This window comes from Molothrus ater, chromosome 11 (assembly GCF_012460135.2).
Source record: "Molothrus ater isolate BHLD 08-10-18 breed brown headed cowbird chromosome 11, BPBGC_Mater_1.1, whole genome shotgun sequence".
Lineage (NCBI taxonomy): Eukaryota > Metazoa > Chordata > Aves > Passeriformes > Icteridae > Molothrus > Molothrus ater.
Genome location: NC_050488.2, coordinates 18,555,245 through 18,572,823, shown reverse-complemented (window position 1 = coordinate 18,572,823; position 17,579 = coordinate 18,555,245). Strand labels below are relative to the sequence as shown.

The 17,579-nt window shown below is 46.3% G+C and overlaps 1 protein-coding gene across 6 annotated transcripts in view; it reads right to left on the bottom strand.

The window, feature by feature from the left end:
* CHL1 (cell adhesion molecule L1 like) overlaps positions 1-17,579 on the bottom strand; it is a 128,886-nt gene that overhangs the window by 52,509 nt on the left and 58,798 nt on the right. For all 6 annotated transcript variants that reach the window (XM_054515977.1, XM_036390720.2, XM_054515975.1 and 3 more), the window contains one exon: positions 1,177-1,366. In XM_054515977.1, the coding sequence (XP_054371952.1) occupies positions 1,177-1,267 (91 nt within the window). In that variant the 5' untranslated portion in view covers positions 1,268-1,366. The remainder of the gene's footprint in view (positions 1-1,176; positions 1,367-17,579) is intronic.

Below are 17,579 nucleotides of genomic sequence, written 5' to 3'. Positions count from 1 at the left end.
CAGCTCCACTGATCAGAAATAATTTTTATTATAATATAAAATGCTTCATTACAGCTAATTAAGGGTTAGGTGGTTCCCTGGGGTATGTTCATACAAGTAGTGGATGCCCAGAGAGTTTGTCCTGTGTTTTACAGTCACAGCTCCACTTTGGCCTTAGGGAAACACAAGGAGCCACTGCAGTTTCGTCCTGAAAAAACTCCAAAAACCTCTACTTTCCAATGCAGATTTGGATAGTTTTACAAAAATATCCTATAAATCTGCTTGGTTGGCTTCCTCTTTGCAGCCAGGGCTATTGGCAGGCTCCAGAGTGCTAAGAGCTCATGGCAGATCCACAGGATGCCCTGAAACTGGCCCATGTCCTACTCTGAGACCCTAAAAAGAGCCTAAATTTATTCTTCCTTAGGTTTACTTCTTTATTTTTCCCCACCATAATTCATAAATCCTAATATTGTTGAGTTGTGCTTTTTTGGGTTTTTGTTTTTGTTTTTTTGCAACCAAAATAACAAAGCAAAATGCACTTTTTCAACCCTCCTGTCCATTTATGTCTGAAAAATGCAAAGCTGGGGATGTCTGGGCTGTACTCCAGGAAGAGGGGTCCTCTGGCTTTCCTTGGATTGCTCCCTGTGAGCCTCATCCCATATTTTACACGTGTCCTGGAAGCTCATGATCCATGTAAAACAAGCAGTTTGAATTCATCTCAGCCGGTGAGGGATGCAGGAGCTGCTCCCCAGGGCAGGGCACAGAGTGTGAAATCCTCCTCTGGGGACAAACACTGGCCCTGAGACATCCACCTGCTCCTTCCCCAGGCTGGAATGGCAGCTTGCACGACAAGGAAGGAGGGATTTATGCACATCAAACAAGCTTCAGGGGGATTCAGAGCCAAAATGAGGAACTGAAGTGAAGGACAAACCCAAACCCTCGGAGCCAAGCGTTGTGTTGGATGGCAAACACCACAGAGATGTTATCAGACAACTTTACTGCTCCATTTAAGCAGGCCCAAACAGGACAGCTTAGCTTTTGATCAGACCTGAATTTCCCAAAGGCCACATTGTGGCAAGATTAAATTCCAAATGGAACACAACTGGAAAGGAGGATTTAGTGTTTTTCCTTCAGGGAGAGCTGCAAAGGAATACCAAACAAAAACAGCAAAGTACACAGCAAATAACTACAACTCACCTGATAATGGTATTTCAATAGCTGCTGCCAAACTCAATACAAAGAAAAACAGGCATATGGTGGTGCCTTTTGTGCTTAATAGCATCTCCATCACTCTTCTGTAAACAAGGAGTCCAAACAGAATGAGAGATACCTTATGCTTCTGCTCACTGTCACTTCAAATCAGGCACAGGGATGTGAGAGTGGGAGTCTGGTGAGGAGAACAAACAGCAATATTAGCCTGCAATATCAACCTGAGTCTGACACAGTTACAAAATTAAAGCAATGCTTCAGGTTTCCAGCTAAATTGCACTAAATGGTCCATTTTCCTCTCACCCCATCTCCTGGCTTCAGGAACAACCTCTATTTAAATTCTAACAAAAAAAAAACCACATGCACAAAAGTACAGCTCTATTGTAGCACAGAATTTTTTTTTTTTTTGTTTGGCAATTAAAAGTAGAGATGGTTTAGAATATGGTGTATTTGTAATCACTCCAGTTCATAAATTTTTCTAATGAGAGTTATGTAAGTTGGAAAGTAATGTAACAGATCTAATGAGAGAAATTTGGTACACTAATGACCTTGTTCATAAATCTCATCTTTTACCTTTCATTTATGCTCAAAGAAGGACACAATCTCATTTAGTTCATTACTAGGAAGCAGAACATGAAACCTTTGCTTTTCCCTCCCAGTCCCAGAACTACTCTGTGTGGGTTTTACACATTCCATTGGACATCCTTAGGTTCTGAATGACAAGGCAAAAATGTTGTGTAGCTGCAAAAAGGAGACAAATCCAGCTCTAACAAGCATTTAAGTGAAATTCACAGAGAAGATAAGGAGAGCATTCTGATTTAGATGAAGAATCAGGAAGGAATTGTTCCCTGTGAGGGTGGGCAGGCCCTGGCACAGGGTGCCCAGGGAAGCTGGGGCTGCCCCTGGATCCCTGGAAATGTCCAAGGCCAGGTTGGACACTGGGGCTTGGAGCAGCCTGGGATGGTGGGAGAAAATTATTTTTAAGGCCCTTTCCAACCAAAAGCACTCTGGGATTCTGCAAAAGTGGGTGCATGGAGGATTTTGGTCACCAACTTCATCCACAGTCCCTGAGTGAATTATTAACCAGCACGAGCTGTGCTCACCTGTGCACCCCCTCACAGTGCTAAGGGACATCAGCCCCAGGAGAATTCAGACCTCAGCTGTCAGGATAACTGTGAAAGAACAATTGTGGAGACAAGGCCACAGTGCAGCAGCCATGGATCCACCAGGCAGGCCAGGCTGGCCCGGCCCGGCCCGCTCTGCTCCACGGGCACAGCTCACCAGGGCAGGCCCCTGGCAGCCCAGCTGAGCCTGCCTCACACACAGCTCTGGTGTCTTTGCACATCCCAGCCCGCTAATCCAGGGATCAGAAAAGCAATCCTGGGATCACGGGAGCAGTTGGCATGTGGGGACAGCAGGAGGTGGCACTGTGCATAGCTGGGCTGGCCCAGCACAGCTGGGGCAGAGGCAGAGCTCAGCACACACCCACACCCGTCCAGTCCACGGGGGTTTTATCCTCGTGGCTGCTTTTCCCGGCAAACCTGAGATTTTTTTTTCCCAAGAACATTCCCTCTCACAGCTTGTGCTGTGGCCCTCCCTCCAGGACAAGTTCTGTTCACACCAGCCCACAGAAAGTTCCTGGAAGTTCACAGCTGTGAGCCCAAAACCCCCAGCTGGGGATTGCAATTGGCCAACGAGGGGCAGGCGACAGACACCATAATCACATAAGCCTCATTTGTTTAGAAATGAGGCTAAAAACCAGATGTCTTTTAAGTATCTTAGGCCCAGAGTATTTGCTGATGGAAGAAGCTGACTAATCTGCTTAGTGTCCTGCTCTGCAGAAGGGCACTGGAGGGGACAGGAACAGGGGACAGGCTCAGCTGGCAGCCCCAGGCCATCCTGGGTGTAAATCAGCCAGAATCAGGCAACACCAGCAGCTCTCTTCCCTCAGTTTGAGTTCTCCTGGCTCTGACTCGTGAGCAGCGGAGCTTTCCAAAGCTCAGCCTGCCCAAACCTGGGCTGTGTGACAGCACAGGGGACACACAGGACACGCAGCAGCCCCAGCCAGCAGCCACCTGATGGCTGCTGTCACTGCAGGATGGGGCTGTCCCCCTCCTCACCTGCTCCTGGCACGCGCTCAGCCCCGGATCTGTGTCACGGCAGTAAAACAGATGCTCTGACAGAAAACCCTCTGGATGCAGAATTGCAATTTCGGCTCATAAAAACCTGCCCAGCCTTGCTGCCTGCAGATGGCACGTTGGTGGCAGCGAGAGCCTCCTCTCCCCCATCTGCTGACAGCTCTGGGGACAGGAGCAGGCAGGTCAGGATGGCAGCCAGAGGCAGGGGAGCTGGGATTACAGGAGATGTGCAGCTTGCTAAGGTCACAGCAAGTTTAATTTTAGATGAGTGTCACAAAGCATTGTATAAATTCAGATTACATCCAAGAAAAAAACAAGAGCACAGCTTGATTCCTTAACCAAACCAATTAGCTCACACCTTATTTTTTTTTCTTATTTTTTTAAATGAAGTGCCACAGCAGAGCAGCAACGTTCCAAGTAAGCAGGATGTCCTTCATCATGTAGCACAGCCCGTCTTGCCTCTGCAGGCTGCTGTAATTAGTCGGCCTGTCTAGCACCTCACTCCTGATCCCTGGCTTGAATACTAATGCTGGGGGCTGCCAGCAGCAGCATTTGGGAGCAGGCAGCACAGGGGGACCAGCAGGGATGGACCTGTGCACACCCAGCAGGTAATTCCACGTGGGAACCTCCCTGCAGCTGCCTTGGATCTCGGTTGGTTTATTGGGAGGGGATTCCATGAGGAGCAGCCCTGGGGTGATGGGAATCAAGCACGAGGCTCTTTGCAGAGATATTTACCTTGTGACAACCTCCCAGCAAGATAAACCTTGTGCTCCCATGTCTGTTATCCCTGGTGCAGTGACAGAGGCTGTGACAGTGATTATGGAATGCCAACACTTCACACAGACCTCCCTGACCTGCCCAGCTCCCTGCTCCCTCCTCTGTGCCCTGCTCTGGGCACTGCTGGTGCTCAGCCAGGTGAGGCTCATCCTCCTTGCAGAGACCTGGGCCAAGCTCTTCACCTCTTTAAGGTGACATTTAGGCAGGGCTGCCAAGCTCTGGGTGCTCAGGACGCCTGTCACGCCTCTGGCTGTCCCAGCAGGCCTCAGTGAAACTGCAGAGATCCTGATTAAATCCCCAACCTTCCCTCTCACCTCCAGCTCCCAAAACACCCCGAGCCCCTTCCTTAATGAGCAACGTCCCCCAGCCAGCCCATCCATCCTGCCTTCAGACACAGCCACACACCCAAACTCCAGGCAGAACAATCTCTCACTCCAACCATGATTAAACTCCAAACCCAAACTTCTCAACGTCTGCCAGCTCCCAGCAAATGAACAATTTCACTGCCGAAGTAATTTGCAGAAATGACTGAGGGAGCTGTGCAGGCACTTGGCAGCCATGGGCAGGTTTTGGTCTCGCTGGTGCCAAAGCACAGCTCTGTCCTTGGGGTAGGACAGTGCCAGGGACCCACTTGCAAAATCCTGACCTTGGGAAAAGCATCAGCCCTGCTGTCCGAGCTGGGTCAGGCCCAGAGTCCTGCTTTTCACAGAATTACAGAATGGTTTGGGCTGGAAGGAGCCTTAAAAATCATCTTCTCCCACCCCTACCATGGCAGGGACACCTCCCACCGTCCCAGGCTGCTCCCCGCCAATGTCCAGCCTGGCCTTGGGCACTGCCAGGGATCCAGGGGCAGCCCCAGCTGGGAATAATTCCTAATTCCCAATATCCCGTCCATCCTGCTCTCTGGCAGTGTGAGCCATTCCCTGTGTCCTGTCCCTCCATGTCCTTGTCCAAAATCCCTCTCAGCCTTCTTGTAACCCCCCTGCAGGTACTGGAAAAATTGATAAAAGTCTCCCCCAAACCTCCTCTTCTCCTTTTCCCCAGGAATTCCACATCCTCCTTTGTTCTCAGGTGGACTCACTGCAGCAGGGATGGGGCACCAGATTGCCCAGGAAAATCTTTCTTCTGCATCACAAATGAACACGGATTGCTACAACAAATGTTACATTTGCAGCCCCTCCTCTCCCTTCTTCTTCCCCCCTCCTCCTTCTCTTTCTGGCTTTCTATTTGCTTTTCTCTGCCTCAGGCTTAAGTCAAGTAATTTGAATTCACTGCAAATACTTATCTGTAGTTCCTTACCTGCAATTCATTATTTACTGTGCTGTTCAGTTAATAGTAAATACTGATTGCTCTAAGGACAGCTCATTTGTTTGTTTAATGAGCTGCCTTTAACTTAGACTGAGCAAATCTTTCAGACTATCAGTATTTCCAAGGAGCAATGGAGTTCCAGATTCTTTTATTACATCCCCTTGCTTCCAGAAGGATGCCATAAAAAGATTGGACAACCAAACAAGAAAAAAAGATTAAATTTCCATTTATCTCATCAACCTAGTGAAGAATTTCCCCTACACGTAATTACTGCATTAAAATTGCTCATAAACAGTAGCAGGATGACAGCCAAAATTCCCAGATTACTGGTCTGCCACTTCCAAGAGAAATTATAATGCACTACTAAATATGGCATCAACCTCAGCTCTTTGGTTCCCTCTTCAAATATTCCTTGTTTAAGTCCTGTACACACAAATCTTGTGGAAAGTAATGGATCCCCACAGCTGAACACTGGTGCATCCCCTGGCTAAGCTTTTCATTAGCTAGAGTCAAGTTTAATTTCTCAGTGACATGGATGTTACAGGACTGGTAAATATTTGATTAGAAATTACAGCCTTCCGTGTGGCCCCAGTTATGGAACAACAGGAAAAAAATCTGGGGGAAAAAAATTGCTTTCTGGTAGGAAGAAATAAAAGTTTGGTTGTTTAATGATTCCAGATGGAACTGCTAATTGTTAGAACTCTAGATACTGAAAATTTTAAACTTTCTGAGTAGAAAAACACAGACCTCAAGAAAACACTATATTTAACCTGAAGCCGTAGAGATTTCCAAAATTAAATAATAAAACTAAGATTATAAGTGTATAGTTTAAATAGAAGGGTGTAATATCACATAATAGAAAACATAAAGTTTAAAGTTTAAAATATAATAATAATATATAAAACTAAAATAGAAGTTTTAAAACAATAACTAGTTCTTCATAAGTTTAAGTAGTATTTTATAATTAAACAAAATAGCCCACATTATGAGACATAAGTAATTAGTTGTTAAGTTAAAAGTAAAAATAAGTGTCATTTCTTAATTAAATAGTTTGCTTAAAAAACCTTACAGAAATAAATACAAAACCATTTCATAGCTTGTGAATAAAATACTGTAAAACTCACAACTTATAAAATTGTAATATAAATAAGAAATAATAAGTATCTGAGTCCAAACACAAAATACCATCTCAAGAATTTTCAATCCCAACCCTAACCCCCCCCCCAAAAAAAAGGAAAAAAAGAGGAAAAAAAAGGAAAAAAACCTGTTAATGTAGGAGAATTCAGTGCTACAGAGCACAGGGGCTCCACTGCAAAGCTTTTCAGCAGGTAAGGAAAGGAAATGTGCTCCAAATGTGCTCCACAGTGTTCTCAGAGCAGCTCCCAGCAGAGGGATGGCAGCCCTGGCAGCCAGGCAGGGAGCTCACAGCAGGAATCCATCACCTCAGAGCTTCTCCACACCTCACAGAGCTCCCTACTCCACCAATTAGCTGGGAAATGTGGAGATTTCTGCTGTATTTCTGCTATAAATGCTGCTCCAGCGCCAGTTTCTATGCAGCTATAGATCTTTTTTCCCCCTGAAAACCCCCCAAAGTTCAGAGTCACTCAGGAGTTTGGGAAAGAGAGGGAATATTCATAAGGACCCCATTTTAGTTCAGGTGTCAGTGCCACCCATTGCTTTTCCCCTAAAAGCTTTTTGACATCCCAGTGTCAGTGTGAGGATAACCTTCACTTGACTCTTCCCCAGTCATATATTCTGGGATGTTTTCAGTTCTTAAAAAAGCAGCCCATGCATATGCTGGAGGTGATTAAAATCATCACCCAAATCAGAAAGCTGCTCTTCCTTCCATGGCAAAGCATTTCCAAACCCACTGCAGCACACAAGAAGCACAGAGATATTTTTGGTTTAGATGCAATTCCACTCTCAGGAGGTTTAGTGAGAAAAGTCCATGCATTATTTATCTTACCAAGGACTTCATAAACATTATTGGACAGCACATCTGAAGGAAAAAATTTCAGTCTAGTTACACAACATCAACGTTATTTCACAAAATTTATATGTTTCAAATGTGATTGCAACTATTGTGCCTTCCCAATTTTGTAATCCATCAGTCTTCCAGTTTCCAAACCAAAAAAACCACTCTGAAAATGGAATGAATATAATCAACAAAGAAATATGTACACAAGGCTGTAGCACAATGCAGCAGAAAAACATTCAATTCAATAAAGAGCACAATATAATTAATTCCCCTGGGCCAAAGTTTTAAGGAATAAACAAGGAATTTGGGAGGTCCTGGCAGGTGCTGGCTGTCTGGGAGAGCAGCTCAGCCTTGGGCTGGCCAGGGTGACAGATGGTGCTGTCCCCTGGCTGCACTGATGCTGTGCAAACCCAATTTCTGGTGCTGGAGATCTACCCTGAGCTGAGGGGAAGCAAGAGGTGCACGAGCACCTTGGAATCCAAGGGTGTGACCCCAGGAAAAGGCAGCAGCAGCTCCCCATTCCCACAAACACTGCCTTACCTGCTCCCAACAAAATCCTCAAGTGCAATCCCCTCAAGTCTCATCAGATCACAGCCTATGCTCTGAAATGGTTTAAAGGAGCAATAAATGGTTTCTCCTGGTCATATCTCTGCCCACATAATGGCCCAGCACCTGGGAGAGCTGATTTAATTGGTTTTGTCCATCTGGCAGCTGAAGCACTGAGCACAAGGACCACATTTCTTACAGCTTTGCGTGGCTTTTACACACACACAGGGATGGAGGGATGAGGAAATGGGGTTTGTAACCTGCAAAGACACAGGAGCTCAGCTTTGCCAGCCCCATCAGACCTGCTGGAACCTCAAAATGCCTCTGAACCTGCAATAAGGACTCCCAAGAAAACCCAGAGTGGAAATCAATACCTGCTTTAACCCCTTCATGGCCCAAGGAATAAATGTGAGCTGTGGCTGGGCTGTTGCTGCTGATGGACACCTCATTAAACTTTAGGGGTGACATGACTGACATGGCACTTCCCAGTAAATTGAGACAACCATGTGGTCACTCCCTCCAGCAGGAGCACACAAACCTGCACCAAGTTCTGCCCTGATGGAAGTTCTCAAATAGGTGAGTAAACACCAACATCTGGATTGACCTGAGGACAACAGCTGGGACAAGGGACACCAGGTGACCCCACAGTGGCTCAGAGGGAGAACAGAAACCCTCTGTCCTCCTGCAGCTGTCTGGGGACTTTCTGAGCCAGATCTGCTCTTTAATACCAATACCAATACCAATACCTCTCCTCCATAAATTTAAGTACCTTTTTCTTTTAATGAATTGCTTCCCTGCCCATCCTTACTGCACATAAAACTGCTCCTTGTCCAGTTCATTTTTGGACTGGGTTAACTGGGCAGCAGCTCTGAGCACTGGGCCACTACAGCAGCTCCTGTGACACACAAGTTTAGGTCACTAGACACAATCTTTTCCTGAGTGGGAATTAATCCATATTTTTACATTCATCTCCTTTAATCCTTCTTCCAGTTCTACTGTGGCACCAACCTCTCTTTCAGGGGAAAATCTGGATTTAATGTAGTGTACTCGAGGTGGATGTACCACATCCTGCAGCACAAATTGCTTGTGGAGATGTTGTGCAGCCTTCTGAAAAAACCCACAAGTATTTCATAGCAAGTTTCTAAGGTATTTAGAGTGGAATTAAAAGTACCATGCTGAAATTTGAGACTGTAGTCCTCCACTGCACTATAAAGTATATTTTGCATAATTCCTGTACAAGTCACCATAAAATAAGGGTCTGGCTTTACGTGTGCACATTTACAGATGTGAGAGCAGCCTAATCCCCCCACATGTGTCTGGTTTATCCCCTCCACCTGAAGGCCTGGCCACACATCATTCCTTCTTTAACCAATGAAAACACAGAAATTACTCCAGCACGAGGAGATAACGCTGTAGCACAGGAATGCCATGACCTACAAACACACAGGGACCATCACCCTCCCTGCTGGTCACAGCCCAGCCCAGATCTGAGCTTTGCACACACACCTGAAAGCACAGCCTGCTAAAAATTCAGCTGTTGGCTGAGGCTTTTGCCATCCTGCATTTCCTGGAGATGCTACATCTCCTAAACGAGTTCAGCACATTTCTGGCTGAAACTAGGTTTATATTAATTGAGATTTTCAACAGCCATTAGCATTTCATCTCACAGGTCAAGCATGAAGCAGAAAGCAAAGGACAGCAGCAGGTAGGGGGGGTGATGGGGATGAGGCAGTGGCAGCCAGGCACAAAGGGAAGGCAAGGAAAAGAAATAAAAGCAGGCTGCAGTTTGTGCTCAGAGGAGACTGCCAATGACAGCCTCTGCCAACAGAGGTGACGCAAATCCCCCAAAATTTCAACACGAATTTGCAAAGGTGCCTGCTTCTTTTGTACACTCACCCTGCCCCTTTCAAAACACATCATAATGGGGAAATCGTGAGCTTTCGCCTGTTAATACAAACAAACATGAGTTCTAGTAGAACAACACCTCCCTGAAGCAGCCCTGCCTCACCTGCAAAGGCTTTGCTGGAACCCAGCTGATGCCACAGCCAGGCTGAGCCATCCCAGCTCCTGCCTGGAGCACAGCCCTGGCACACCCAGAGCCAGGAGAGCTCCACTGCCTGGGAAACGTGGGCAGGGGTGTGCCAGGCAGGGCTCTGCCAGGCCTGGGGCTGGTCAGGATGTTCAGTCAGCAGAAAGCTCAGGGAGAACAGCACAAAACACACTCCAAAGGCACAGCCAAGGGCTCCCGGGGATTCAGCCATGGGAGGAGCCCTGCACTCTCTCAGGTGGCAAAGGAGGGGGAAAATTTACACACCCAGCCCCTGATGGGCTCCAGTCCAGGCACAGGAACCATCCCAGTGCCAGGAAAATCACCTGACAATGGCAGGAACCACTGCAGGGCACTGAGGGCTCCACGCGGGGATTCTCTCAGTGTGGGTTTGTGTTTGCTGGAGAGCTCCCTGTGCTGGTAACGAGGTGACATGAGCAGGGGGAAAGGGGCTTTAATTGCAAATAAATCACCTCTTTAGCAGAAAATAGCTATTATTCCCACTCAGTCCATTCATGATCATCTTCTCCTGCTGCATCCCAGGCAGGTGAACTCACTCAGATGTACAACACTGGCAATACTGTCAGATGTCAAAACTCCAAAAATCTGAGCTCCCTGCTCCATCTGTACCAGGAAAAAGTGCACAGAGCTCACAGAGCTTTTCTGCCTCAGGGACTCAGGAGATGCTCAGTGGGTTCCCAAGACCTCTAGAGAAAAATCCTGGCAGGCTTCATGTGGAAAGGGCTAACAGCAGGCCTGTTAGCTAAAGGAGTGAGAAGAAGCTGAGAAGAAGAAGCTGATAAGGAGCTCTCTCCAAAGCTGTAACCAAGGAGACCGAGAGAAGAAAGATAAGAGAACCTTGCAGCTGGATGAAGCATTTTTAGAAAGTTAATTGAAGTCACTGTAACTTTTCACCAATAGTATCATGTTGACTTATTGTGGCCAACAGTTAAAGTAGAAGAAGCATAAACAATTAAAAAGTGTATAAAAGTCAACCCTGTTCAATAATAAAGAGTTGCCCACTGAGAGTGCTTGTGGTCTCTGCTTTGTGTCGCGACCGCCTCGACAGCAACAGCTTCACACAAAAAACCTCAAACCCCAAGAAAAACTGAGCCCAGAAGTGCAGCAAACCCCCTCTCAGTTCTACCCTGCCTCTCAGCACAATGGCAGTGAAAGTCACTGGGACACTGCGTGTTCCTAATTTAAATTGCAGCCAGTGACTCGTGACCAGGGAGAGTTTCACAGCAGGCAGGCTCTGCACTCTCTGCCTGCCTCTGATTCTCCTCCTCCTGTGTAATAACAGAGATTAGCTCTTGCAGCTTCCTGCAGCATCTCCCCACACTTGCTTCTCCTGCTAAGTCAAGGCCATTAAGCTTCCAACATTTTCTATGTTGCCAGAGGTACAAGGGATTACTTAGGAGAGAAAAAACAATCGAGTGAAATGTAGTGATTTCCCCCAGACGCTGCATGGGAGTGAAACACCACCCACATCACTCTGAAATCCTGGTGTGCCTGTGTGGACAGCCAGCAGCATCTCTCACTTTGGGAATCTTGGTCTGATTCTACAAGAGGATCCTGTGGGGCTCACAGTCTGCCAAGGCAGCGCCACCACAGGAGCTGATTTATGGCAATAATTGTAGGATTTGGCCCAGTTTGTGCATTAGGAATCTGAGTGGCTGAGCAAACAGGATGGCATTAGAGATTCATGGATAATGCATCCTGGTTCTGCACTTCCTACTTTCCCTGTTTTCACCTGGAATCTCCAACAATTTCCTTTTTCCATTAAGAACTTCACAGCTCAACAAAACCCCCAATAAGGCTAAATAAAAACACACACTGAGCAGCCCAGCCCACCAGGGGAGACACGCTTGGTTCACCTGCATTTTTAGGAGCTCGTTTTTAGAGGCTCATGAGGAAGATGGGACAAATTTTCCTCAGGATCTCCAGGGAGGAAAGAGCTCAGAATCATACCAGGAGTGCCTGAGACACTCCCTTAAGTAGCATAATGCTGCCATTTATCTGGTCATCATTTTCTTCCTACAGCTTCTGTTAAAGGAAATGTTTTTTGGCAAAGCTTTCAGGGAAATCAAGTTGTTGATAAAGTGAGGATTATTCCTGAGCACAGCAGCAATTTTCTGCACTTGCTCTGGTAGTTTTACCATTGTAAGGGAAAAGCATCATTCAAAACACTCCAAACCCCAATGATTTTCTAGCTGCAACAGTTGCTTTTCTCTATTAATACCTTTTTTTTTCCAAGGCACTAAATCAAAACATCCATCAAGCACACTGAAGACAGCTGGCTGACAATATATTGAATATATCTGCTGTAGCTGTGAAAGAAAGGGAAGAGACTCTGTAATTCTGCTTTTCTCTCCTTGGGATCCACATTCATCATCCCTTTCAGCACTGGCAGGGTGCAGAGCAGCAGCTGTCAGTACCTGCAGGTGATCACAGGAGATGTTTCAGCAGGCACATCACAAGCCCAGGGTGTATTTTAAGGCACAGTTGATCTTTAGAGCTACAATTTGATTCCAGCTAGGTGGCTGAGCAGAAAACAATGAGCAAGCAACACAGGCAGCAAAACACACTGTTCAAACAGCCTGAAAGCCTTGGAAAAACAGGATTGCTTGGGAAAAATATGATTTACCTGTTTACCCAGTACCTGGGGAAAATGTTTTGAAGGAAATTGAGCAAAACTAAATCTTCTCCCTCAGCTCCTGAGGGGTTGGTAAAGTATCTCCCAAGAACACACAAGAAGGTTAGAAACAACCCAGAGAAAATGCCCACTCACTGGAGGGCAATTTAGGTGCCTGCTTTTCCTCTACTTTTGCTTTTTCCTTCCATGGTGTCCTAGGTTGACTAGATGATGCTTTTATCCCCAATTGTTTGCTCTGTTTATGCTGAATAATAAGTGTTGCACCTTTAAGACTCATTCCAGAGAGTGAAGGGGGAGAGAGAAGAAGCCAAAATTTGCCCTAAACCAGGACAAATGGTAACACCAATATCCACCCACCTAAATCCCATCACCAAATATGAAATCCGTGTTTCAAAAGCTGGAGCTGCTGCTGGTTCCCCATGATGTGAGCCCTTCTGAACACTGAGCACAAACCCATTATCATCCCCCAGTTTTGGAAAAAAACTCCACTCCACCTTGCTGGAAATTAAAGTAAATAAAATCAACTTAGAAATACAGCAAGTAAATATCAGGAGTGGAAAGTTCTGCATGAACAATTAAAATCTGCTGAAATTATGTGAAACTGCAAGGGAAGCTTCAAGTTGAATGTCAAACAGGCAGGACCAGGATTTCACTGCCCATCCTGTCCATTACACCAAGTTCTTCAGAGCAAGGATGGCTTTTGCCACCCAGCCCACCTGAAGAATGAATCAATGATTTGCACAGTGGGAGAAGTGCTTTCCATGATACATGCATGAAAACTGCCTTACCAGACTTCATCTACAGCATCACAGACATTGCTCTGCCTTCTTCTTAAAAAAAAAAAAAATTAAAGAAGAAATTGTCAATAAATTGTCAAATTGTTTATATCTCATTTGTGTCACATCATGCATAAACTTAATGCCCTCTAATCACTGTCTCACAAAAACTAATTATGTTCCTTGTAAAGACAAACCAGAAAGTGGCTAAAAGCTCCCTAAAAATATCCCAGAGAGGAGTCAGTTATGCACAAATATATCTACACATTTGTGTCTGAAATACCTCTGACTGAACTTCTGCTCCTCCCCTGCAGCCCTGAGCCTGGAAATGCCCCCAGGGCATGGCACAGCCTGATGGATTCACTCCTCATGGATCTGGGCATTTCAAAGAGCTCTGCTGGCACAGACCATGCATGGACACCTCACACCCTTCATCCTGCCCAGCCCAACTGCTTGCTCAAACAACATTCACTATGGAGATGAACTCAGCTGGGAGCCTGTGGGATGCTCTGAGGTGCTCCCTAAAATTGGGATTATGTTATTAGAAATAACATTTCATGGTCAGTAAATGGCATGAAGCCTTTAGAAGCCCAGGACACAACGTGGCAGATACAGAAGGTGCAAAGGGAACTCACCAGGGCTCTGGTGTTAAATTCAGAAAACTCCCCATGGCTGGGGCAGTGAGGGCACAAGACAGGTTTTTCTAAAGAGATGGAAAACCTTTGAGTTTCAAGACTGAAATATATGAATTGCTATGAATTTATGAGGTTAACATTTTCTGGAAAAGCCATGCATGTATAAATCCAGAATCTCAGATGAAGATGTTTCCTCCTTTGCTCCTTATTCCAAGATAATCTGGTGTAGTTTATGCCCTGCTGCAGTGGAGACACACAGATATCTCTCCTTTAGTTCTCTGAAGCTAGAAAAGAGCTGATTCTGTGCCTACCAAACTCTGATTTATTCTACATGGCAGAAAAGCCTTCCTCATGAGACCCTGTGCACCTCCATTACAGCAGCAGGTGATGCATTGGCCTCCTTGACATTCTCCTCTGTAAAACTCCCAGAGCTTGAGGCATCTTGTTTTTCCAGACAGGCAGAGAAGGAGCTCGTGGTCTCTGAAGAACCAAAATGCAGAAATGAAACCCACTTCTGCAATTACAGCGCAAGCCCTTGGAGCTTTCCCCTCCGCTCTCCTTTTCCTCCCTTTATTTAGCTGAAGTTATTTAGAGGACAGATCTCTGTTTAAGCAGCTGCTGCCACAACTAGTTGGCCCAAGCAGCTCTTTTTAATTAAATATTTGCTGCTGTGAGAGTTTTCTCTCCCCTCCCTGCTCTCCTTGTGGACAACATTTGTTCTTGCAAAGATAAGAGGAATCAGCCTCCTGCACTCCAAGCCCCTGCAACGGTGTGAAATCCCCACAAAAATTAATTTTTATGATAGGCATCACAACATTTTCCTATCAAGAACAACCATCAACGATGAGGGAAAGAAATAAAGCTTGCTGGGATTTAATAATGATTATTAAATGATGTCATTTACATAATCACACCTTAGTACTAACTATGGCATCTCTCCTTTATGGCATGGTAAATTGGCAGAGCACTTCATAAAGAGATTTTGGGGGTTTTTCTTCCCTTCTCTCCCACCAATTACAGAGGAGTAGATCAGGTAAATGATAGCACAGCCCATGCTAAGCAGGTTTACACAGAGGCAGGAAATGGAGGTGAGTTTCATGACGTGAATGAGAGAATTCTTGAGAAATACGGATTTCAAACAGGTTTCTTACACATTTGTTGCTCTCAGAATTTCTTCCCAGTCAGCAGCCAGGTCCAGCAATGCCTCTGGGATGTTTTTTGGTATTTCCCAACCAGGATCAGGGAAGCATTGGGTTCACTCTGCCACAGGTGTGCAGAATTGTTCCCTCTGTTCCTCCCAGCAGGTAACCCTGGGAACAGCATTAAAGGCAATGCCCTGACCCAATGCCAGCAAAGCTTGACTTGCTTGGGGAAAAGCTCCAGCTGATGTTTCATAAAGCAGAGGTGGCTTGACTCATTTTTACCTGGTCCAGGTGTGACTGAGATTCTCACCCTTTTCTACATTGGAAACAGCAGAGCCAAGTCAGTGTGAAAAAAACCCAAACCCAAACTCCTCATGAGAGCCAGTTTGGCACTGGAGGCAGGAAAGGGAAACAAAAATGTGATGCTTTTTGAGCAAAGCTGTTTCAACAGACACTCAGAGCCCCCCTCCATGCAGAAATGAGGAAGGAGCAAGGGATGAGCTCCCTGTGAGGGTGGGGAGAGCTTGGGATGGAATTCCCAGAGCAGCTGGGGCTGCCCCTGGATCCCTGAAATGCCCAAGGCCAGGCTGGATGGGGCTGGGAGTGGCCTGGGACAGTGGAAGGTGTCCCTGCCCATGGCTGGATGAGCTTTAAGGTCCCTTCCAAGCCCAGACCACTCCAGGATTCCATGGGGCTGAAGGGATAAAAGCGCTGAGAAGCAGCAGCAGGGAGGAGCACAGGATCTGGAGAGTGAAATGGAGATGGAGAGAGGGAGGTTTCAGGAAAAAGGAGGCAACAGGAGGAGCACAGAAGGAAATAAGAGCAGCACCAAAGGAGGATGGTGCAGCTACACCAGGCTGGGGTGCAGAGGGAGCTGGGAGCAGCTGCTGCTCCACATCTGTGAGTGAGGAACACGTCCTGGGAGAGGGATGGCTCTGGCAGAATCTGGGAATGCAGCTGGGCAGGGATCAGTGCTGAGCAGTGACAGGCAGCACAGGGACTTGGGAGAATTCGTGAGGCTGGAACAGAAACTCACTGGGGAGGAAATGAAAGAGAGCCTGGATCTCAATCCCTGAGCAGGGAGCTGGGGAGCCTGTGATGGCACTGCCACTCTGGGGGGATCAGAGAGCAAAGCAGCAAATTCTGCATTTGAGAGTATTTCAAACCTGCCTGAACTCCCCAGGCTGGAGCCACAGAGGGGATTTATTTCAAAAAGAAATATTAGCATCATATCACCAAGCAAGTTAAAAATATATTTAAATAAGATACATTTAGGCAGACAAGACTGTACAAACTGTTCAGTACCTGGGCACAGGAGGGCTCAGCCCTCATTTACTCCAGCCTACACCAGGGTGGATCCTCTGAGGACAGCACAGATGCTCCTGACTGACATCAGCTTCACTGGCAACGAAGAAATAAAAATCGGATCTTCTGTTTCCATGGGAAACCTGTCAAATTCCTCTCATGCACCACAACACCTCACTGCCTTTCCAGGAACAGAAGCAACTGGTGAAGAAAAACAGGGCTGGGGCCCCTCTCTGTTACCTTTCTTGGGGGGATTCATTAATGTGATTTACATGTTTATAAACATCCCCAAAGAACTGCAATGCTGTTTGCTTCCTGAGAGGAACAGGAAACAGCAGGATCTCCATTCCCTCTGCTTCCCTCAGATCCATTCACCATAAACCAAGGTCACTGGCACTCTCCTGGGCACCCAAAAAACCTATGAATATTTTATTTACCAGGCAGGTAAATCCAAGCTGAGAACACAGAGAGATCCTTAAGATCAGTGCAGGAATCAGGGAAGCCTGAGAACTGCTCTAAAATGCTCCTTACATTATGGAGCAGCCAGAAAATTAAAAAACAAAGTGTGAAATCTCCAGGAGACCTCTCCAAACTCCAAGCACTGCCAAGCTGAACTCACCAAAGCAAAGACAAACAGGATTCCTCCTTTGCAGGTAATGCCTTCAGCAGCTCCTAATCCAGCTACACAAGAAGGTTCTGGTTCATAATTGTGTCTGCTTTTCTTTTGTAATAACAGCATTTCAAATTTTGCAACTTTGGCTTTATTAGAATGAAAGTTGTTTCCATTCTCAGCTTGGCTGATGTTTAAAAGGGCTCCCAGAAGCTTGTTGGGCACAAAGCATAGCACTGTCACACGCAGAGAAATCAGTGTTTTCAACAAATACTTTAAGCTTCTATAATCCAGGACAAGTTTGGGCATCCCAAGCGTCTGGGAGTGGCTCTCACCTGCTGCAGAATCAGCTCCAGGGCTGTGAAAGGAATCTGCAGGTGAGGAGGAGCCATCCCAGGAGCTGGATGTTGTCTCTAGCACCACCTCTCCCTATCCAAAGGGACAATCCAGGACTCCAGAAAAGGCCCAGACTG